The sequence below is a fragment of the Ursus arctos genome, unplaced genomic scaffold (genome assembly GCF_023065955.2).
Source record: "Ursus arctos isolate Adak ecotype North America unplaced genomic scaffold, UrsArc2.0 scaffold_21, whole genome shotgun sequence".
Taxonomy (NCBI): Eukaryota; Metazoa; Chordata; class Mammalia; order Carnivora; family Ursidae; genus Ursus; species Ursus arctos.
This window is the reverse complement of record NW_026622886.1, coordinates 15,412,917-15,438,640: the sequence shown is the minus strand read 5'-3', so window position 1 is coordinate 15,438,640 and position 25,724 is coordinate 15,412,917. Positions and strand designations below refer to the sequence as shown.

Sequence of the window (25,724 nt, the reverse complement as noted above, 5' to 3'; positions counted from 1 at the left end):
ATTCTAGGCCTGTTATTCCCAGATCTCCTTCGAAACTCTGGAAGGAGAAACCTAATTCTTTTTGCCAACCATCTAAACAGACATTGGCTTGTAAACACAAGATGTTCCACAATGCTTTGGATATGAATCCTAATCATCTTTGCTCAGTCTGACAGAAGGTAAAAGTTTAACAATCTGAAATTTAATTCTGTGGACTCAAGGGGCAGAAATCAATGACCTGATATTCAGAGGCCTATATTAATTATTCATTGTATTTTTCTTTTCTCCTAATACATCTCTATAACTTCTAAGTAGAGTCATAAGGGCTCTTGTTTCTCAATACGCTCTTAGATCATACGCTCTTAAATGAATGGATAGTTTCCAATATCTTTGATGTGTGTGGTACATTCTCAGATTAGGAAGTCTGGGATGAAGTCAGCCACAAGTATGCAATGACCTAGAAGGTATTATTTCTGTGTCTCTTTAGCTTGAGTTTTCTGGAGGATAATAATACATAACAATTCATAATGACAACCCATTACACTTTAGAAAAGATTATACTGAAGGGTAAATCATGTCTTCCACAAACACTACCCCTGTTTGATGCAGTATCTCCTGTATTCATGGAATGACCCCCACTTAGATGGTCTCATAGTCTGAGGACAGAATTGACCTGGAGGTCCATTTTTTTTTTTTTATAACCCTGTGTATAGTTGGAAGTTTCCTTAGTCTTCCTTAGACCTCCTAGACTTCCTAGACTACCTTAGACTTTCCTTAGACTTCCTAATCTCTGCATGAGGCAAGGTTTTTCTTCTCTCCCATCTCTCTTCTTGGTACTCTGAATCATCCCTCCAAACACAAGGAATGCTTATGCTACTTTTGTTTGTTCAGAGCCCACACCTTTCTCAGCTCACCTACATTATGTTGACCCAGCAAATCTTATTGAAAAATTTTTTTCCCTTTGGACTCAGATTGACCTGGGTTTGAAGCTTAAGTGCATTGGACCAGATATTTGGTTTCTCTCTAAGTTTTGTAATTGGTAAATCTGGAATAGTAATACATACTTCATAACATTTGTGGGAGAGGTAAATATAATGTATGTAAAAAACATATATAACAAGTTTTTGTTAAACAGTACTTATTTTATTAAATTGGTCATATTGGGCTCTCCTACCAAATAGTTATCAAACATAAGGATGGCAAACAAATGGATATTTCCTGGAAATGTGATTTATTTAGGGGCCAGCAGAGCTGCAATGTAAAATGGAAAGAGTGTAAGGCTAGAGGGGCAGGAAGTTCTTGGTTCTGGTCTTGCTGCTTCTCATATTAGCTAGCAGCATGACCTTGTATACAATTACCCATGCGTGCAAAACTGTAAGCTATCAGGGAGACTGCATTTATCATTGATGAAAGAACAACATCAGATTCTTTGAACATTTTAAATCTCATATAAACCTCAAATAGATTGAGCTTAATTCAATTAATCAAATATTTATTTTGTGACCATTATGGACTGTGCTTGGCAACAGGATGGATAATAAAGGATACTCCTGTACATGCATTTATTAAGGACTGCTATGGGCTGAACTGTGTTCCTCCTAAATTCATATGTTGAAGTCCTAACCCTCAGTACCTCAGAATGTGACTTTATTTGGAGACAAAGTCTTTACAGAGGTAATCAAGTTAAAAATGAGGTCATTGGGGGGGGCTAATCCAATATGACTGGTGTCCTTATAAGAAGAGGAAATTTGGACACAGACACACACACAGAGAAGATGATGTGAAAATACAGAGCTACTGGCAAGTGAGGGCCTAGAACAGATCCTCCCCTCACGTCCCTCAGAGGAACCAGTCTTGCCAACACCTTGATCTTGGACTTCTGGCCTCCAGAGCTGAGACAATAAATTTCTGTTGCTTAAACCACACAGTTTGTGGCACTTTGCTATGGCAGTCCTAGCAAGCTATACAAGGACCTATTATGTGCCAGGAAAATAGTACTGAACAAAACACTGTTCTTTTTCTCAGGGGAAGGAGTAAGGTAAAGAAGCAGATAATTCAGCCTTGTATGATAAGACTGCTCCATTACAGGTGTATATAGGGTGCCATGGGAGGCCAGCGAAGGATAGTTGAGTAATACCACAACAGAATTTGTAAAAGCCTCCCCAGAAGAAACCCCTATGCTGGGCTTTTGAAGTCAGAGTTACCCAGGCTAAGGATGAGTGCAGGAAGGGAATGTTCTGCGCAGAGAATAGTGTGTATAAGATGCAGTGTGTGCAAAGACATGGATTTGTGATTAAGTATGGCATGGTTGTAGAACTACAATAATTCAACATGGTTAGAGCTTAAGAGGGGTGAAGGATGAAGCTGGAGAGGTGGGCAGGGTCCAGACCAGCAGAAGAAGGCTCCACAGAAGAGGTGGGGGGGGGGCAAGACCTTGAGGAATGGGTCTTTCTTGAATAGACAGTTTGGAGGAGACACGTTATGTTAGGTAGGAGGGGAATTATGAAAAAAGGAAAGGTATATATTTGGCAGTGAGTGTTCCAGTGTGATTAGAGCAGAGGCCCTCTTGAGAAGTAGTAGGGACAAGGTAGAAAATTAAGAAGTAGGATAAAGAAGTTCCTCAAAGGACCAGAAGTATGACAAACTGGGAGTGCTTCAAGGGCAGGGCTGGTGTCCTCGTCAATGTCTGCAATTTAACAGGGGCTCTCCAAACATTTGCTGAATGAGTGATGGGAGGAATGAGGAAATAATGTGGTCGTAGTGAATTGAGCAGGGACCTTTAGATCAAAGAGGTTTGGTTTTGAAATCCAGGTGATGAAGAGCAATTTTTTTTGAAACTTGTTGAGTTTCATTTATGAATATATAATAATAATTCTCTTTATAAATATGGGAAAAGTAATACTTATTGACAGTGATATGGTAAGAATTACATGGAATAATTTATATGAAACCGAACTGAACTTTAAATCCATCCAATCAGTCTTTATCAGAGGCTACTATGTGCCAGGCACTGCACTAAGCTTTAGAAATACAGAGATAAATAAGACCTGATCTCTGCCTCTAAAGGAACTCACTTTCCAGGATTGGAAGCAGACACCTGAGCATATAATTGCAATGCAATATAACAGAGATTAGCACAGGGCTAAGGGCGGGGTGCCAGGGGTGCACAGAGAGAGAGAGTGATTATGCCAGCCAGATGACAGGGTGGTATAAGGAATTACTTCCTGGAGGAAGTGATGCTCAAGCTGAATCATGAACAATGCAGCACAATTAGGTGAAGAAGGAAGAGAAAGGAGTTCCAAAGAAAGTGAACAATCGGCTCCCTTTGCAGCTGTGTTTTTCTACTTCCTATGCCTGTGCAGTGCTCTTGCCGAAAATACACTCCCGTCTGATGGATTCAAGCGAAAACACCCTCTCCAGCTCTTATAAGACTCCTGAAGGCTGGCTCTTGCTCGGAATATCTTCAGCTATTGACCAAGTTCTCTTTAAACCAAACAGGCCTTCAGGAACCTTGCTGTAGCCACCTGCCAGATTCCTTCACTCCCTTTCTCTTTCCTTCTTTCTTTTCTTCCTTTCCTTCATCCTTATTTGCTTTATTCTTTCTTTCTTTCATCAAACATTTACTGTGTTTCCATGTGTAAGTGATGAGTTGTCCTTGGAGATACAGAGGGTCAAAACATATTTCCAATTCTCAAGGAGTTAAAAAGAATCAAGTGTATGAGCAGCAACTATGGCTCTTTGACCAAATCTGCCTGCTTTTGTAAATAAAGTTTTATTGGAAGACAGCCACATCCACTATTTACATATTGTCTATGGCTGCTTTTATACTACAACAGCACGTTGAATAGTTGCAACAGAGACCACTTTCAAAGCCTAAAAATATTTACTATCTGGCCCTTGAGAGAACAAGTTTGCTGACCCCTGTTCTACTACTTGCATGTGGGCGAAGTGGTGGGGGTGGGTAGACAAGTAAATAGGTGAAATGACACAGCGAAATAAGTAGTTAAGAAAGGGAACTCCAGAAGAAGGTTCTTGACCCATACTTGGAGGGCCAGGGAAGAAGTGACAGCTAAAATAAGTGACAACTAGGCTAAGAACTGAAGGATAAAGAGGAGTTGAGAGGGGAAGGAAGGTCATTCTTGGCAGAGAGCAGCATGTGCAAAAGGCCAGGCAGTGAAAGGTAAAGACACAGTTCTCTAGAACTGTAGAGAGAAAATGGTAACAGAAGAGGCTGAAAAATAAATTGGGGCCGGGCAGGTCATAAAGGATCCTGCATATGAAAGCCATAGTAAGGATTTTGGAAACATAATCTCCCATAGGTAATTGAGAATCACTGAATTATTTTAAGTAGAGCAGTGCTAAAGCAAACGTGTGCTTTAGAAAGAGCACTCTAGCTGCAGTAATACTTAACATTTGTTGGGCATTTGTTCTATGCCAAGTCTGAGCTAAATGCTTTGCATGCATAGATGTATATGGAAATGTTTATGAGTAGTTGAGCCGCATTGGAAGCCAGGTAGAAAGAGGGAGAGTAGCACAGCTATGGATCCATGAGAACTAACAATGTCTCTAATGGATGGACAAGTAGAGCACCATGCACATTTAGAGGCAGGAGGAGAATCAGAGAACGGGAATGATTGGAAAGGACAGTGTAATGTCACAGAACCCCAATAAATATCAATAAGGGAGTGAATATCAATGAGTGAGGGGTGAAAATAAGACACTGTAAAGAGGGCAAGAGAAATGAAGTGAGAAGAAAGGGGGCTGGGATTTGGCAAGAAGCAGGTCAGAGCTGATTTCAGAGAGAACAATTTTAGCAGAAGAGCTGGGAAGCAGACAGGATTATAGGGGTTAAGGAGGTGACTAGAAGTGAGAAATGGGAGGTCATTGCTTGTGAACACTTGTTTGAGAGATCTGTCTTTTTAAAGAAGCAAAAAATTTGATCGTGGCTGGATTTCTTAAAATTAGTCCATAATTCAGCAGTTTGAATAAGTTTTCTATTTCATGAAGTAAATTCCTCTTCCCAAATAGCTGGTCATTTAAAGCAATACTGGAGATGAAATTATGCAAATGTGCTACATGACTAAATTAAAGGCCAATTCATGTGAGCGTGAGTTAGTAATGGGAGTTGTAGTACTGCGTTATTAGAAAATGGGGCAGCTTATTTTAATGCTTAAAAATGTAACTGGAGTAACTTCCAGATGGAAGAAAAGGCCTCCTCGCTATCACCAGATTAGAACTGCAGCTAATGTTTTTTTCTGAAAGCCATTCTTCTAAGATGGTCATCCCTGAACATGCCCTCATTTCTGACTTTCCACTGCACAAGCAATCAGTGTCCTTCCAAAGGCTAATGAGATCTACAAGAACAATTAACAGCTCTGCCAGCACCAATATTGTACCCTGCAACTTTAAAGAGCTCAAAATATTAAATAGCAAGTCCAAAGAACATTTCTCCTAGATCCCTCATTAGATTGATTTTACAGATGAGTAAACCGAATCATAGAGAAGCGAGACAGTGGAAATGAGAAGTCTTACTTGAGTTCTCTCTCACACCACTGCGAGGCTGTTGCCTATTACATTTGTAATTAAGCTGTTGTCCAGATAAAGAATGACTCCCTCTCGGCGTTGACTTTTGGGTGACGACAGATTTTAAATGCCCGTAGTTGAAAAAAAAAAAAAATATATATATATATATATATAGTTGTTGTTGTAATTGTTGCAGAAGTGCATGTGTAACGACTAGACTGAGTTTGTAAAATGATAGCTGCATGTTCACTGGAAAGCCGCCCACTTCAGAGCCCAGACTGCTTCAGAATAGGATGGTGTGAGGAGTGTGGCAGGTATTTTTTTCTCTTGGACCTTTAAATCTCAGTAACTTTATAAAATTTTCTTAAGCAATGTTTGAAACAAGAAATCATCTCGAGGGTTATTAGGCTTACCCTTTAGGGACAATATATTTTTCTGCTTCACAAGTTTAACTTCTTTCTTGGATCATGACATGCTGCTAAGACGCTTAAAAGGTCATTTTATCAGGTCAACTGCAAATGGTGCTCTTATTACAGAAAAGTTATATACAAGAGGAAAGGAGAAGTAAGTACATTAGCATGTAAAATGCACCACAAAAATGGAAAAGAAAATTTCAACTAAATACTTATATGATCAATCTTCCTTAAATCTTTTGTCCAAATGGATGACTTCCAAGAGCTCTGTGGCTGCACTCTTCAGTGTCACTCTGACCTTCAGGAAGTCCTTTATGAATGCTACCCACCCAAGTGTACAAAAATGCCAAATCACATAGGGCTCCTGGAATCATTTTAGTTTTTACTCTGTAAAGAATGCATTTTGGACATCTTAATAATGGTCAAAGCATCCTAAGCCAACCTAGATGGCAACTGCTAGAAACACAGGAAATGCTAAAAAAAAAAAAAAAAAAAAAAAGAGAGTTGGCATAATTTCATTCTTCCCCCTTTTTGATTAGAGTTTACAAATATAACTGTCAGCTAGTTATCCTGGTGAGGCTATGAGTCAGTCCTCCTCCGAAAATATAAACTTTTTAATTCAGTTTTTGGACCATAAATCTACCATAACACTGTCAGTGTTTTGTTGTTATCAGTATCTTTATCTTTCTTTACTCCCTGCTATGATAGATTTTATTGCTTCCATTGCCTACTGTAATTTGTTGCTGAAGAAAACAATTGTTAGTAAGTAACATGCTGAGGGATGGTGATTATATAAAAGGATGAGGGGCAAGAGCCCTGTGATAGAACATATGTGCGTACCTGTGTGTGTGAACACATGAAGGAATGAGTGTCTAATGTCATGCAAATAATCTGATAGGTCTGAGAGCAACACTGTAACCTGCTAGAGGTCAAGGATCATGGATTGTTCACTGTTACATTCTCAGGAATTAACACAGTTCCTAGCATGTATGAAATGTTTGGAGAGTTTGTTGCATAAATGAATGAAGGGTAGTAATGCTCCACGTTCCACTGGCAAAACAAGGCTTCCAATCTAAAAACGAGGCTGGAGATCCAACTACAAAAGTCTACTGTGCATCTAGTTGTTACGGGGTGATGTTTATGTGCACAGAATTACGCTCAGAGTTGTGAGAATAACCAGAGAATTGAATACACAGAATGTGGACTTGAAGAGTTTCTAGTCTAGTGGGAGAGACAAGATATATATGAGCGAAAACTTAACTTCTAATTCTAGAGAGTGAATAATGGCATGCCAAATGTAATTTCTCATACCAAATACAACCACTACATGAGTGCAGAGAAAAGAGAGGCTCCAGAGGACTAGAGTCATTAAGGAAAGCTACATAAACAAGGCAGGAATTGAGTTAGACGTTTGAGGATTAAAAAAAAAAAAAGAGAGGAAGGAAAGGAAATCACTGTCCAGGGTGGGAGAGGAGAGTACAAATGACCAGTCATCAAGAGAAGAATAGAGAGTTTGCGACTTAAAATTTAGGAAGCAGTCATCAGACTTGGAAAAAAGAGACAATGATAGAAACATATCTAATAAGGAAATAAAGAAGCACGTATGTTTTGTATACTAAACACTTCATATCTAAACTCCTTGGTTTAAAAAAAAAAAAAGTAATGTCGAAACATAGACATATTTTAGGACCCGGCAGCATTCCCAGAGGCTAGTGAGTAGCACATGTCTCACTACGAGGGAGCTGACCACATATGACTTCAGAGGGGATGAACAGGTAAGTAGGGCTTGGATAAGTCTTCAGACGAAGGATTCTGTGTTGAAGGAGTTTTGATTACAACATAGATCGAACTCTCCCAAAGTCTTAGGTAACGTGATGTAGTTTTGTAGTTAGTCTTTAAATTTTATCAATTTCCATTTATTTTATATATTTAAGGATACAGGAAAGTCAGAACCGTGTGCACAAACATCAGCAAACCAGGACCAGGTACATAAAGAAAAAGTTTGGAATTCTGATGTTCAGATACTGAAAAAAAATTTACACAGCAGTAAAATCAAGGATAAATATTAAGAGCCCAAAGGGGAAGCCATAATTGATAGATATGCAAAAATAAATGGAGGTCCTACTTTTCTATGTCTAGGAACTGATGTAAGAAATCTTTATTAAGGTTAATCACAGCCCTGTGAATAAATCATCCATATATTGTACTTATGTGTGAGAGTATGTAGAACAGAGTTAGTAAAAATTTTTTTAAAGCTTTCAATAAATACTTTGAAAGTCACTTATAGGGATCCTTTAAAACATTCATTAATGGAATATTGATTAAATGAAAAATTAACTATTGAGACTGTTTCCTAAATACAGTATATCTATGCATGGATGTACAATGAAGTTTCAAGCAACATTAATTATCAGCTTTTGATGTCTCTACTGTCTTGTTCTAAAAAGCTAATAAGACCTGCACTACATCACAGTTAATGGGAGTGTGGTGCTTGTTGCTTAGGCAACAGGATGAATAAATGCAGGTCAGAATGTGCTTCAAGAAAAATAAAAGCTCGAATATGATACTGAGTGGAGACTAAGCAGGTCTAAAAGATTTTTCACCCCATTAATGAAATCTGTTTTTAAAGTGGGCTGATCATATTAGTGTACTTCAACTAAATTCATAATTAAATAAATAAGACTATGGAAATCAATAAATAATTTTTATAAAGGTAGAAACTAATTTTTATGATACCAGTAGCAAATAAATAATGTATAGCAGCATACAAAGCAATAATTGATGAGACTATTTTATGGTTTGCTCAATTTTCATATTAACTCCACTAAATGATCAAAGTTTTTTTTTTTAATTAATTCTGTCTCACGAAGAAAGTATTTGATTGACTCATCTGAATTAACTATGTTTTCTCATTTCCTGGAAAATTATATATAAAACTTAGAATTGCAAAAATAAAGACCATAATCTATGGAGAAGCTCAGACCTTGGTTTTTTCACATATACCCAGGATTTTTGCCTCCCAGATACATTTTGGAGTACTTATACATAATTCATTCCTGAATGTTGTTTTACGACCTCGAAATGCTTATTTGAAAACTGTCTGATTAACCTTTCAGTTTTGGGCTTTCAAAAAGGGGTTATATTTGCTCAATTGTGTCCAATATTCAGAGGAAAATTATGCTGAATTAAAATATTTGGAAGTAGCCAAATAATCTAGAAAATCCAAAGACCTACCTAGATTCTCATGGGACCAGAATAAATTTGGACAAAGGTTTGAGGAGTGGGGATGAGAAAGTCTTATCTCAGGCAGGGACAGAGAGAAAGAATAAAGACATCAAAATGTGCACTAAATATAAATAACCACGAGAAGACTTTCATTCTGTTTGATAGTTCCCTGAATTCTTAGTGTTCTCTGCTTAGTGTCCTAAGTCTGTCCTAAATCTGCTCTGTGTCCTAAGACTGTCATAGCAACTGAAGAAATTTCACTTTTTTCCTATTTTAATACCCACGATATCTTGTCTGTCTAATCTGTGACAGTTCTCTTCAACATGAGAAAAATAACAATAGCTGCATATCCCTTTTTACAAAGGGATATGTAAAAAGCAGGTCCATAGAGAGTTCTATGTATATAGTTACTTAGGACTCTTATGTCTTCCTACATTTATATAGCTTTTTACAAAAGCTCATGGAGCATACACTTTTTAGGAAAAGAGGCAGAAGTTTAACAATTTGACTAATTTTTAAATCTGTAATAGTCAAGTCAAGCTTGGAGAAAAATAATCTCAAGTGGAAATAAAAAAACCTAACTAACCCTCATATCTAGTTATCAATTCTGGCATTAATAAGCTTCAGGTGTCTGCCCCAGCATTTTATTTAGAAATAGCTATTAATTATTTCTGCAAGCCATGTGTGTGCTACATGACCAGATTATGCAGCTCTGTCTAAATTTAGGGATCAGTAATACGTGTGATGAGAACTTAAAAGCAAGGAAAGGTAATAAGGACTGTGACGTAGCTTAACAAGGGAAACTGATGAGCACTGGGGGAGGTATATGAATGATTAGAAAGCTGTATTATGGGTCTGCACATCTCCCCACCCTCCTTCCTCACCTATATTCATCACAGTGAGAAGTTTGCACACCAGCTTTAGACTGCATGCAGACCAGTATTCAGAAGTACATGAATATACTTAGCCCACCAGCCTCTCTTTCTAAATACTGACAGGTAGTTGATGGAAGTGTTTGCTTTTTTATCTAAAGTAATAAATAACACTTCAGTGCTCTTCAATCAGCATGTGTAAGTAAGTGAATGCTCTCCATAATTGACCATCTGAAGCGGTTTGCTAACAAACTAAAGGTCGTCCACATAATTTAAACTGCTTATCGAACAATTATCAGGAAAAAAAAATAATCTTCACCCCGTAAACATAACAAATAGTCTAATTAATCACTAAATGCTGATGCTCGAATGAAAGAACATGTTTTAGGAATCTAGAATTAACTGAAGAGTGCTATAATCTAACTGGGTATTCTGAGATGACAAATTTATAAAAATCACACAAAGAATGACAGGGAGAATATAAATGTTAATCCTCTTTCACTGCCTATAAATAGTACTCTCACCGGTTCATTCACATAATACATATGTATATGGATGCCTATAGATCTCATTTTTCAGCAAGTGTCTATATGTACACAGTAAGTTCCGTCCTAAGGGCATCCGATTTTCTGATGCAGTTACATATATAAATTGACCGGTTTTAGTGCAAATCAGGCTGCCTCTGAGCCGTGTAAGACACATAAGAAGCAAAGACAGACAAAAGGCAGCTCCGTGGACACAGAGAGCGTCTTACCATAAACTGTACATTGTCAAATCCATTAGCCATCAGGTGGTTCTCGTACTGAGGTAGCCCAATGCTTTCCAACCATTGTCCCACTGTTTGGACGGGGCATCTGGGTCCTGTAAGAGGATGAAGAGGGAAGCGTTTAAGCAGGGAGTAGCCGTCCACTGGGTAATAGCGGTAGTCCTGGGCTGAGAGGTGGCATTGCCACATCATGCTCCTGGGAAAGTTGCTATCAAAGGAGCCCGCCAGCTTGACAGATTAATGTTCTCAGCGAGAGAGCAAAGTCAGAAGTAAAACATAGTTTGCCAGGCAGGCTGTGGAGTATGACTTGATCCTAGCTCCACATTTCTTACATATTAATCTTTACTACCGACCAGTACGTCATACAGCCCCCAAAACCAAGCAGCAGAAGAAGGCATATCAAGCTGTCAGCTTAGGCTGGTCTGCGTTCTATGTGATTGTTGGAGTACTCCACAATGAGCAAGGCACGGCCAGCAGCCAGAATTCTTTTTATCAAGTACTCCTACACTCATCAGTATGCAGCTCCATGCTCCTTGCTCCCCCTCGCTCGCTCCCCTTCATTACCCAGCCCAGGCTACACCTCGCATTTTCAATAATAGCCATCAGATAAGGCAGATTTTTTTTTGTCTGCAAGCTGTAAGCCTGCTGCTGCTGCTTCCTCCTACACACCCATCCAAGCGTCAATCCTGAATGATGAGAGCAGTCAAAACAAATGCAGAAAATAGCAAGATTCAAAAGCAAACCAAAGTGCTTAAATCTGAATTGAATCTTCATCCTGGTTATACGTTACAGGGCTATTTGTTGTGGAATTTTACGTTTCAAAAGACACCAGGAAATGCAAAGCTTTAACCATAGCTTATAGCGGAGCTCACTACAGGTTTCCTTTTTCCTCTCTTTTTCTTCTCTTTCCTTTCTTCTTTTCTAACTGCAGCACAGATAAAATGTTTCTGATCTAAATCTTTGCAGGGTTTGGAGAATAATTATTCTCTTTCTTTAACATGCTGTATCAAAATGAACCTCTCTGAAATAATTTTTTCCCTTCTGAATTACTGCAAAATACAGAAACTGCATCGCGATCTTGAAGTCAAGATAATTCATTTCTCATTTGCAGGGCTTCTCCCAAACAAAAATATTTTTAGGCACAAGAAATCCTTTTCCCCTCTGATATTTATAACCCAGTCTACCAGGGTTAGCATTCTAAATTAGCTATAAAGGTAACATCACTGGGTAGAGATTTTTAATAAAGAAGAAGAGCCCTAACCAAAAATAATTCAAGAATAACAGATGCAAATGTGTGAGTTTTACTGAATGGCAGACAGATTGGGTAATTTATTTAATAATTGAGAGAAACCAGAGATTAATAATAGAACCCATAGAAAAAATAATAGAACCCATAGGACTAAATCATAGGAAAGAATAGACTCTTACTTAAGATTGGGAGAGAACTTGAAGAAGGGTTAGTCTAATCTCTCTCTTAAGGCAGAAATCCCTTGTCACAGGGTGCTTAGAAGATTATTATCCGATTTATGCTTGAATACTGCCTAGAACGGAGCTCTTACTACTTATCAGGAAGACTCCACTTATTAGATCTTTTACTCCCTACCTGACTCTTACTCACTCGTTCCAGCTCTAACTGAAACAGTGGGAACAGTGCCTTTTCTACATAAAGTGCTTTAAAAATCAAAGATAACTCTCATCCCCCCAGAACAGTGCCAGGCACATAGTAAGTGCTCAATAAATATTTATTAAATAAATGAAACCTTATTTTTCTTCTTTCTCCAAACCTTATCTTTCTCTTTTTAAGAACTTTGTCAGCCTCCCTGGCACACAGACATTGAACTTCAAAACATCTTGGACTCCCTCTTTCACGGACTGACATGCATTCTCAAGTTCTAGTCATTCCTCACCAGGGTGTTTTGCATCCATTCCCTGGATTCTATTTCCTTTTTCATGTTTGTGGAATGGCCATCTACTTTGATTCTGCTATCTTATAAGATGTCTAGGCCCATGTGACCTGATGCAACAATAGTGTCTATATTGGTTTTCCTATCTCTGATATTTTAAAATCTATTTTATACATGGGTGTTGGACTAATCTCTCTAGGATAGTTTTGATAATTATGCCTTGTTTCAAAACTCTTCCATGGTTTTCAGTTGGCTTCAAAATAAACTCCCAGCTCCTTTAATGACATTTTGGGGTCTCCATGATCTGCTACAAATCGTCTACATTTATTTCTTCTTCCCCAGTACTCCAGTCAGGGGGGGTTTCTGGCTGGTCTCTAAAGGCAGCCTGTAACATACTTGGGTTGGTTTTGTTATGTCCCCACATTTCTGCCCCTTCATTGGCTTTGGATCAGATGACATTTCCTTTAATCTTTCATAATCCCTCCCAGCAGGGATAAATGCTTTTTAAAAATCTGTTTTAAATAGCATTTTTAGAACCTCTCTTAGAATAAATATTTTCTAATATTGTAATTATTTGTGTACAAGACTTATTTCTCCAATATAGAACTATGTGTGGTTAATACTGCCTGTAGTAAGGATTCAGTATGCACCTGCTAAACCAAATAATGTAATTTTCATTTCATAATCCAAACTACATGGAATTCTAGTTTCAGGTTTAACATTTCATTAAAAAATTTCTATCCCAAGTCTCTTAATTCTTCATTTAAAAGACAATGGGTAGGTTTTAAAATAGAATTTTCAGGTCTGGATTTTTAACATCCTCATCCTCTTTTTCACCTGGTTATAATTTATTTCTGATTGGTTCTAGATCTTTTAAGAAGCTCAAAAAGTTTGCAGCAGTTTAAGGGGCTCTGGTTTCTCAACATTACTTGTATAAAAAGTTAAAAACAAGGTACTATTTGTCTTTGGCCAGCTCTAAAGCTGGTATGAGGTGGAATTAATTACAGCCTTTCCTAAGGTCACATCCACACTGATCCTTCTGATCATTTTCAACTATGAGCAGGTGTATAGGCTACAAAAAGACTATGCAAATATAGTAATAATGTTTTGGCTTGGTAAGGCATATGCTAAAGTCCTAAAATCCTATCTCATCTCTTAAGATGCATATTAGGGACCAAGTACCCAGAAGAGTGTCACACACACACACAGCCTAGGTATTAAATCATCTTTGTTAAATGAATGAATCAATGGCATTGGAAATAGCTTTCATAGGATTTTCATTTCTTAATAAACAGAGAGAGAGAGGGAGAAGAGTTATTTCAACCTCCAGACTGCTTTATAAAAACATGGCTTGCATACAGGCCAATATCCTGATGAATTTAGATGCACACATCCTCAACAAAATATCAGCAAACTGAATTCAACAATATATTAAAAGCATCATTCACCATAATCAAGTGGGATTTATTCTGGGGCACAATGATGGTTCAATATCCATAAATCAATCAACGTGATATACCACACTAACAAAATTAAGGATAAAAACCATATGATCATCTCAATAGATGCAGAAAAAGCATTTGGCAAAATACAACATCTATTCATGATAAAAAAAAAAAAAACCTCTCAACAAAGTGGGGTTAGAGGGAACATATAGCTCAACATAATAAAGTCCATATATAACAAACCCACAGCCAACATCATACTCAGTTGTGGAAAACTGAGAGCTTTTCCCATAAGATCAGGAACAAAACAAGAACATCCACTCTCACCACTTTTATTGAACACAGTACTGGAAGTCCTAGCAGCAATCAGACAAGAAAAAGAAACAAAATGCATCCAAACTGGTAAGGAAGAAGTAAAACTGTCACCATTTGCAGACAACATGATAATATACATAGAAAAACCTTAAAGACTCCACCAAAAAAATTATTAGAAGTAATAAATGAATTCAGTAAAGTTGCAGGATACAAAATTAATATCCAGAAATTGGTAGCATTTCTATACACTAACAACAAAGAATTTCTCTGCTGAAAGAGAAATTAAGAAAGCAATTCCATTTACAATTGCACCCCCCTAAAAAAAATACCTAGGAATAAAGTTAATGAAGGAATTGAAAAATCTATACTCTGAACACTATAAAACACTGATGAAAGGAATGAAGATGACACAAACAAATGGAAAGATATTCCATGCTCATGGATTGGAAGAATTATTATTGTTAAAATGTCCGTACTACCCAAAACAATCTACAGATTTAATGCAACAAAATACCAATAACAGTTTTCACAGAACTATAACAAATAATACAAAAATTCGTATGGAGCCACAAAAGACCTGAATAGCCAAAGCAATCTTGAAGAACAAACCTGGATTTCAAGATATGCTACAAAGTTGCAATAATCAAAACAGCATGGGACTGGCACAAAAATAGACACATGGATCAACAGAACAGAATAGAAAGCTCAGAAATAAACCCACGATTGCATGGTAATTAATCTACAACAAAGAAGGCAAGAATATACAATGGGGAAAAGATAGTCTCTTCAACAAATAGGAAACTGGACACTACATGCAAAAGAATGAAACTGGATCATTTTATTATACCATACACAAAAATAAACTTAAATTGGATTAAAGACCTACATTTGAGACATGAAACCATAAAACTCCTGGAAGAAAACGTAGTCAGTAATCTCTTTGTCATTTGCCTTAGCGTTTTTCTAGATATGTCTCCTTAGGGAAGTCAAACAAAAACAAAAATAAACTATTTGGACTATGCCAGAATAAAACGATTTTTCACAGCAAAGGAAACATACACAAAACAAAAAGGCAACCTAGTGAATGAGAGAAGATATTTGCAAATGATATATTCATAAGGGTTAATACACAAAATATATAAAGAACTTAAACAATTCAACACTAAAAAAAAAAAACCTGTTTAAAAAATATGCAGAGAGGGGCCGCCTGGGTGGCGCAGTCGTTAAGTGTCTGCCTTCGGCTCAGGGCATGATCCCAGCGTTATGGGATCGAGCCCCACATCAGGCTCCTCCGCTATGAGCCTGCTTCTTCCTCTCCCACTCCTCCTGCTTGTGCTCCCTCTCTTGCTGGCTGTCTCTATCTCTGTCAAATAAATAAATAAGCCTGAATAGATATTTTTCCAAGGAAGACATACAGATGGTCATAGACACATAAAAATATGCTTAACATCACTAATCATCAGGAAAATGCAAGTTAAAACCACAATGGGATATCACCTCACACATTTCAGAATGGCTAGTATTGAAAAGAAAAGAAATAACAAGGGTTGTCAAGGATATAGAGGAAAAGGAACCCTCATACACTGTTGGTGGGAATGTAAATTGGTACAGCCACTAAAAAAATATAGAGATGTCTCAGAAAATTAAAAATAGAATTACCATATGATCCAGTAATTCGAAAGAAAACAAAAACACTAATTTAAAAAGATATATGTACTGCTATGTTTGCTGTAGCATTATTTACAATAGCCAAGATATGAAAGCAACCCCAGTGTCCACTGGTAGATGAATGGATAAAGAAGATGTGCAATGGAATATTACCCAGCCATGAGGAGGAATGAGATCTTGCCATTTGTGACAACATGAATGGACCTAGGGGGTATTATGCCAAGTTAAGTAAGTCAGAGAAAGACAAATACCATATGATTTCACTTACATGTGGAACCTAAAAAACCAAACAAGCAAATAAAAAGCAGAAACAAACCCATAAATACAGAGAACAAACTGATGTCAGAGGGGAGGGGCAAAATGGGTGAAGGGGCCCGGGAGATACAGGCTTTTGGCACAGCTTAGGGTATAGAGTCAATGGTATTGTAATAGTGTCATATGGTGCCAGATGGTAGGTACACTTGTGAGCATAGCATAACGTATAGAGTTGTCAAATAACTATGTCGTGCACCTGAAATTAATGTAACAATGTGTGTCATTATACTTCAATTTTTAAAAAACAAATACAGATTGGAGACAATACTAGTTACCAATCACTACAAATCTTTGTATAAATTAAATTTTATTCTTTATTCAGTCATTCAGTTTCTATTCAGTAATTCTCATGTGTCAGTGAAAAGCTATAACGCAGGAGGGAAATGAGTAGGGAGAGAGCTGGGTAGGGTGAGGTGGTGAGGGAGAGAGAGGAAGAAGAATGAGATCTTGAGTCATACTGTTTGAGGTTTTGTTAAAGTATTTTCTCATGAGCCAAACCTCTAAAAGGACCCTGATTGAAGTCTGAAGATCACTTTTATAGCGGTTAAGTATATTTCTCACCTCAAGTATTACTTGAAATACTTTCTTGGAGTCTTAAATTTTTTCAAGCATAACAATACATTATTGGGCAGACACCTTTATTCAACTAGAACTTCTCTGAATCCCCGGAGTGAGATAAATGGAGGGAAAACATAAATTAATAGTTATTTAGAGATACTATGTCCTAGCAGTGTGATAGGGATTATGAGCCCCATTTCAGATAAGGAAACTGAAACTCAGAGTACGTAATGAAACCAGGAATTTTCTTTGGCACAGTCGTTTAAAAAAATAATCTGGAGGTGCCACTTTCAGAATGGCAATGTGAAAAGTTCCATGGACCTTACCCTCCACATAACAGACGTAACTGCTGAATATTGTATAATAAAACAACCTTTTAAGTCTCTGCAAATTGTTCTAAGAATATACAGAGGATGAAAAACATATTTATTCAAGAAATCTACTGAAACTTGGTAAGAATAGAGTCTGTGGCACTTGAGCCATAACATGTTCCTTTTCTCCTCTCTCTCCCAGCTCAACTTGAAACTCCACTCTGAGTGGCTGTGCCCAAGAGATGAGACTCCCTCTCAGCTCCCATCCAAAGGATATGATATCTTATCAAAAGGGATAGGCCAGCAGCATTTCTTTCTTTCTTTCCTTTCCTTTTTTTTTTTTTTTTTAGTAGGCTTCATTGAGGGACTTGAACTCACAACCCTGAGATCAAGACCTGAGCTGAGATCAAAGGTCAGACACTTAACCAACTAAGCCACCCAGGCAACCCTGCCAGCAACATTTCTAATTCTACTGGACTCCAAGGCTCAGAGATTAAATTCCTGCTGAGTGTGACTGAGAGGTCATGGGCTCCTTTCCTCTACATAGCCCCCATTTTATATGTTCCATCACAGTTGTGAAAGGGTAGGAATATTGGGGTCCTGATTGCCCTCAACCCAGCTTGCTTATAAGAGCTGAGGTCCCGTGCCCAGAAAGGCAAGAGCTGAGAGGATGAGAAGACCAGAGACTACCACCTTTGCCCATTGCCCAGAACAGTGGCCCAATGATTCTGCCAAAGGGAACTAGTCATAATATGTCAGTCCATAAATAGGTCAGTCCTTAAGTGCAGAGAGCTCTAAATCTCTCTCCAAGAAATTGACTTTATTTGAAACAGTATGAGGAAGTTCAAGCCTAAGGGCATTGTTAAAAACAATGGAGATTTTTATGGTAAGCAATTAAAAGGACACTAGGACTACAGGCTAAACAGTAGGGCAGCTAGTTTTAGAGAACCAGGAAGAGACAGTTAAGAAATGGCCTCCTGGGGTCAGAACAAACTTCAAAGACTGGCCTCAAGAAGTACTCCTAACCAAATTTAATTGGACCAGACTCTGGAGCAACTCTTATCATAGAGAACTGTCAAAAATAAAGGAATAATAAGCTGGCAATTAGTGGAGCATAATATCCAGGTGTGAGACCAAATGAGGCAGAGAGCTTTACAGAATGATTAGGGAACGAGAAACAGAAAACTCTCCTATAACCACTGTCATACCAGGACAACTGCTCATGGGCAAGGTTGTACACTTGAGTGGATAAATACCATGAGATATATTCATAAAATATTATTTAGCAATAAGGAGAAATGAAGTGCTCATAGATGCTAAATCATAGCTAAACCTTGAAAATATTATACTAAATGAAAGTGGCCAAAATATACCATAAATTATATTATTCCATTTACATGCAATATCTAGAATAGGCAAAGTTATAGACACAGACGGTAGATTAGTGGTGCCTAGAGCTGGAGAAGGAGTACTGGGTGAAAAAGAGGAGAGACTGTTAATAGATGTGACATTTCTTTTTAGGGTGATAAAAATGTTTTAAAATTAACTGGGGATAGTTGTACAACTCTGTGAATATACTAAAAAAAAAAAACACCGGATTATACACTTCAAATGGGTGGATTGAGTAATATGTAAATTATGTCTTAACAAATTTTCAATTATTGAATAATGAAATAAACAAAAATAATTCTTAAAAAGTTACAAGAACACAAAATACACAAATTGCATATACATATAATTTATTATTGTTTTATATATTGGTATTTTAGTGCTCTAGTTTTTCTTCTTTTTCCATTTTCTTTGGTTATGCCTTCCCCTAGGTCGCCCATACCATCTGTATCATCCATCCTTCCCTCAAGGTAATTCATGTTAACAAACTAGTGTGTGTCTTGACATATATTTATCCATTGCCAAATCTATCACAGACACACATGTACAAATACACACACATATTTGTAGGCCTTGTTTCATAAAAAGAGAATCATATTACCCTTACTTTTTGGGAACTTATTTTCTCATTCAACAAAGCCTTATGGAAATTCCACCAAGTAAGTGATAAGCTGTAATTTATTCTTGTAAATAGCTACATAATAGTCCACAGTGTAGATACACCATTCTTTATTCAGTTCTCTATCTCTAGATATCCCTCCATTTTCTTTTTTAAAATGTTTTATTTTGAGATAATCATATATTCACAGGCAGTTATAAAAACTATTAAGAAAGAGATTCTGTATAGGCTTTACTCATTTTTTCCCAATCTTAACATCTTGTATGACTATAGTACAATATCACAACCAGGCAGTTGGCATTTATAAAATTCATTGATTTATTCAGATTTCACCAGTTTTACATGCACTCATTTGCGTGTGCCTATGTGTTTAGTTCTACACAATTTTATAACACATGTAGATTGTGTGAACATCACCACAGTCAAAATAAAGACAGCACCATCATAAGGATCTGCAATCCTTTCATACCCATAGCCTTCTCCCTCCCTTTCCTGCTCTTTAATTTCTGGCAACCACTAATCTGTTCTCCATCTCTATCAATTTGTCATTTCAAGAATGTTATATACATGGAATTATACAGTATGTATGGGATTGGCTTTTTTTCATTCAGCATAATTTTCTTGAAATCCATACAAGTTACTCTGTGTATCAATAGCTCTTTGCTTTTTATTTCAGAGTAACATTCCATGATATAGATATACCACAGTTTGCTTAATGATTCACCCGCTAAAGGGCTTTTCAGCTGTTTCTACCCTTACACCTGCTACAAATAAAGCTGTTATAAACATTGTGTACAAGTTTTTGTGTAAACATAAGTTTCCATTGCTCTGGGATAAATATTCAAGAGTGCAATTACTGGCTCATCTGGTAAGTACATGTCTAGTTTTATGATAAATTATCATTTTTTTCCAAAGTGATTATATTATTTTATATTCCCACTAGCAACACACAAGAGATCCTGTTTCTTCACATTTCACCAAAACTTGGTGTTATCACTATTTTTAAAATTTTAGCCATTCTGATAGGTGCATAGTGATACTGCATTGTGGTTTTAATTTGCATTTCCCTCATGTCTAATAAGGTTAACCATAGTTTTATATGCTTATTTGCCATCTGTATATCCTTTTTGGTAAAATGTCTGCTCATGTCTGTTGTTTATTTTTGAATTGGATTGGTTGGTTTTGTACTGCTAAGTTTTGAAAATTCTTCATATATTCTAGATAAAGTCACTTGTTGTATTTTTGATTTGCAAATATTTTCTCCTAGTCTGTAGTCTATCTTTTCCTCCAGAGTTTCCTGCAGAGCTAAAGTTTTTAATTTTGATGAAGTCCAATTTGTCAATTTTTACTTTTATGAATCATGTTTTTGGTGTCTCCCCATTATTTTTAACTTTTAAAATTATCATCTTAAAAAATGTGCCTGTTATAAATAGCCTATAACTGTAATTATGTTTTAACCTGGAATTTAAAAAACTATAGTCCAGTGGTTTGCATTTTTTAAAAAGACTTATTTATTTATTTGAGAGAGAGAGAGAGTGAGAGCAAGCGAATGGAGGAGGAGGGGCAGAGGGAGAAAGAGAACCCTGAAGCAGACTTCCCGCTGAGCTCAGAGCCCCAGACAGGCTCAATTTCAGGACCCTGAGATCTTGACCTGAGCCAAAATCAAGAGCCAGATATTTAACCAACTGAGCCACCCAAGCACTCCAGTGGTTTGCATTTTAATGGACAAGTACAATTTAGGATAATGACAGCCATGCTTGATTTTAATCATTCCATCTTATTTTCTATATTTATGTACACTGTTATTTCCTCATTTTCCTTTTTAAAATTTTTGTTGGTCTGGTGACATTTCTATTCATTCTGTTTTTCTCTTTTTAACTTCTAGATTCTGTGATTCTTCTCTATTGATAGTTACTGTATCTTTCCCTTCTCTATCAGACATACTTTTCTAGGATTACTTGAAAATAAGATACTAACTCTTTCCCTTTCCATAACTCTTTTTCCTTCCTACTCCAGTAAGATAAGTTTTCATAATATCTTCCTTTCTCGATTCTTTCTTTCCTACAATCACATGTTGTAATTTCTAGAATTCCTTACCATTATCAATATGTCCTATTCCCAACTAATTCTTACATTTTGTTGTTAATCATTTGGAAAATATTGTTCTAGACTATTACTAGAATTTTCCTTATAGCATATTTGTTCTATATAATGAGCTCTTACTGAATATTTATGTTGAACACTTCCAATGTGTCTACCCATATCAATTTGGATTTAATTATTGTGAAGACTCACTGGTCACCACTGTTCCATATACTCATAACCTTTTTCATCCTGAGATTTTTCTCTTCATTTGTTTATGGTTTTGTTAAAATACTTTCTCATATACTCAGAAAATATTTTGAACTGAATAAAAAAAGTACAGCGTATTAAAATTTGTGAAACGTAGTTAAAGTGGTACTTAAAAATTTAAAGCATTAAATGTCTATATTAGAAAAAAGAATATTTCAAATCAATAATCTCAGCATCCACCTTAAGAAATATGAAAAAGAGAAAAAATAAAACCAAAAGCAAGCAGAAAGAAGGAAATAAAGATTAGAGAAGAAGTAAATGAAATAGAAAACAGGAAAATCAATAAAGAAAAATCAATGAAAATAAAAGCTTTTATTTGTGATAATGAATAATTGATAAGACAACTAGTCAGGCTAATCAGGAAAAAAAGAGGAGAATACACAATTTACCAATATCAAGAATGAGAGAAGTCACAGTCTTACAGCGTCTACAGATACTAAAAAGGATCGTAAATATTATTAATAACTTTGTACCAATAAATGCAACAGCTAAAATGAAACAAACAAATTTATTGAAAGACACAAACTATCAAAGCTCACTCCTGAAGAACTTCGTAACTGAATATCTCTTACCTACTAAAGTAATTATATTTATAGTTAAAACCTTTCATGAAGAAAACTCTAAGCCTCATCAATGGCTTCAGTGGTGAATTCTGCCAAACATATGAGGAAGACATAATAACAATTCTACACATACTCTTCCAGAAAAAATTTTTTTATTATGTTCAGTTAGCAACTGTATAGTACATCATTAGTTTTTGATGTGGTGTTCAGAAAATTGAAGAGAATGCTTGCCAACCCATTATATGAGGTCATAATTACTCTGATACCAAAGTCAGACAACATTTTGAGAAAAGAAAACTGTAGACGTATGTTTGTCATGGATATAGATGTAGACATTCTAAATAAAATCTTGGGAAATAATATTCAATAATACATAAAAGATAGTACAACACGACCAAGTTGGGTTTATCCCAATAATACAAATCTTTTTTTAATATTAAAAAATCAATTAATGCACCTCACTATATTAATTAGTAAAGAAAAATCATCTCAGTAGATGCATTAAAAAAACATTTGACAAAAGCCAACAACTATTGCTCATAAGAACTCAACAAATGAGAAAGGAATGTCTCAAACCTGAGAAAAGGCATCTATAAACAACCTACAGCTAGCATTGCACTTAATTGTGAAAGACGGATGCTTTCCTGCTAAGATCAGGAAATAAGGCAAGGAAGTGCACTATCACCTCTTCCATCTAATATTGTACTGGAGGTTCTAACCAGAACAATAAATCTGGAAAAAGGAATAAAATCCACCCAGATTAGGAAGGAAGACTTTTCTGTTCACATATGGTATGATTTTCTATGTATAAAATCTTATGAGATCACACAAAAGCTACTGGAATAAGTGAGTTTATCAATGTTGCGGAAAACAATGTACAAAAGCCAACTGTATTTGTATGTACCATTGATAAACATATAGAACTTGAAATTTTAAAAAATCATATTAAGGAATAAATCTGTCAAAAGATGTTCTAGACCTGTATACTTAAAATTACAAAGCACTGCTGGAAGACATCATATAAGACCTAAATAAATAGAAAGATACACTGTATTCATGGATTGGAGGACTCAACATTGTTAACATGTCAGTTCTTTCCAAATTTATCTATAGATCTAATGCAATCCCAATCAAAATCCCAGGAGGCTTGTGTATATGTGGGCGCATGTGTGTGCGCATGTGTAAATTATCAAGCTTCTCATAAAATTTATATGAAAACACAAAGGACCAAGAATAACCAAAATAACTTTGAAGAAGAACAAAGTTGGAGAAGGCATACTACTTGACTTTACCTATCAGAAGGCTATGGTCATCAGGACTGTGAGGTATTAGTGTTAAGATAGATAAACAGATCAGTGGAACAGAATAGATGGTTTAGAAACAGACTGACACACAGAGAATCAATCGACTTTTGATAAAAGTAAAAGGCAATTCTGCGGAGAAAGGAGAGACTTTTTAATGAATGATGCTGGAATAACTAGGAATTTACATACACAAAAAATGAATTTCAATCCATATTCACACCATATACAAAAATTAGCTCAAAATGTATCATAGGCCTAAATGTAAAATCCTGAAACTTCTAGAAGAAAAAATACAAAAAAATTAGGAAAAGTCTTGCACTTGGGTTAGGCACCAAAAGCACAATTCCAAAAGAGAGTATGATCATTAAAATTAATCAAAATTTTAAAATTTTGCTCTTTGAAAGGCATCATTAAGAGAATGAAAAGACAAAATTGTGGACTGGAAGAAAACATTTGCAAACCATAGACTGTATTGCAAATATAAAGAACTCTCAAAATTCATAATAAAATATCATTTTTTAAAATGGGCAAAAGATTTGAACAGACACTTCACCAGAGAAGATACACAGATGTTTGAATAAGCACATAGGAAACTGTTCAACCTCACTAGACATCAGGAAAATGGAAATGAAAACCATAATGCGATACCACTTATTAGCGTGTCTAAAATTAAGAAGGCTGACCACACGAAATGTTGACAATGATGTGGATCAACGGGACACTCAGACACTGTTGGTGGGAATGTAAAATGGTATGACCGCTTTGGGAAATAGTTTGAAAATTTCTCAAAAAGTCAAATATACATCTACTATATGGCCTAGCCATTCCACTGCGGGGTATTTACCCAAGAGAAATGAAGGCATATGCTCTAGAGACTTGTACCTGAATGTTCATACCAGCTTTATTTGTAATAGCCAACAACTCAAAACAGCCTAAATATTCATCATCAAGTGAATAAATAAAGAAATTGTTGTATATTCATACAATAGAATATTACTCAGCAATAGAATGGAACAAACAGTTGATGAATGCAACACATGGACGAATATCAAAATAATTTTGCAGAGTAAAAGAAACCAGGCTCCCCCCAAAAGACTACATTCTGTAAGATTCCATTTACGTACAATTCTAGGGAATGCATATTTATCTCTAGTGATAGAAAACAGATCAGTGGCTACCTGGGAATGGGAGAAGGGGGAATGGGAGGGATTAAAAAATGATAGGAAATTTTTGGAGATGACAGATATTTATTTTCTTGATTGTGGTGATGGTTTCAATGTACATCCACTTGTCATACATCAAACCGTACACTTTAAATTTGTGCAGTTTGCTGTAGGTAGGAGATACCTGAATAAATTTAGCTTAAAAAAAGTTAAACTAATAAAGTAGGGAAAGGAAATAAAGAATAATGGGGAGGGAAGTTACTTATAGATAGATTTGTCTGAGAACGCCTCTCTGAAAAGGTGAAATTTGGACGCAGACTGGAATGTAGTGAGGAAGTAAGACAGTCTGACATCTAGTAAAAGAGAATTTGAGGCAGTAAGTTTAAAGGCTGGTATCTTCTATACTGAAATGGCATAGTGATACTGGGAGGGTGGAGTCCTAGTTTAATTTTGACATGTTCTTAACTGTTCTCACTGTATATTGCGTAGCCATGAAGGGCTTAGGAGATTGAGATGAATGTGTACTTACTCTAGGATATAGTATTAAATTAATACATGATATCAGTTTGGGTTTCTGATTTTCTCTTTCAAAGTACAAGGCAATTGATATTCTGATTAATTTCAGACATCTCTTAATTAGGTTCTAGTTAATTGGGTAAGAGGATACGTCTTTCTATAATTTATGCATTCCTTCAGCACTGACAGATTTCTTCCACAAATATGATAAAGTACCTCTCGTTCCAAGCATTTTGCTAGGCAGTGGGGATATGGCTTTGAACATCCCTGCATTACACAATTTATAGGCTAGTGGAGAAACTGATTTACCACTTAGAAAATGTCATTTGATATGAGAAGAATTAAAACTTAGAAACATGACTTCTTACTGTGACTATAGGGAGTGGAGAAATGAATTAGAGAAAACCCCTTAAGTGACTACAGTTTCCAGGAGCAAAAGAAAAACCTAACACACTATCTGTTTCAATAGGTGCTACTCAGTGGAACTGATGAAACAGGTAAGGTGGGTAAAAGGATCAGGCAGA

At 36.3% G+C, this 25,724-nt stretch overlaps 1 protein-coding gene across 6 annotated transcripts in view; it reads right to left on the bottom strand.

Annotated features, from left to right (window-relative positions):
• Positions 1–25,724, bottom strand: part of ANKS1B (ankyrin repeat and sterile alpha motif domain containing 1B) — a 1,053,061-nt gene that overhangs the window by 361,326 nt on the left and 666,011 nt on the right. For 5 of the 6 annotated variants that reach the window (XM_044384492.2, XM_044384493.2, XM_044384494.2 and 2 more), the window contains exon 15: positions 10,767–10,873. In XM_044384492.2, coding sequence (XP_044240427.1) covers positions 10,767–10,873 — 107 coding nt within the window. Of the gene's footprint in view, positions 1–10,766; positions 10,971–25,724 lie in introns of those variants that run through there. The other variant, XM_044384497.3, reaches the window with a different exon arrangement.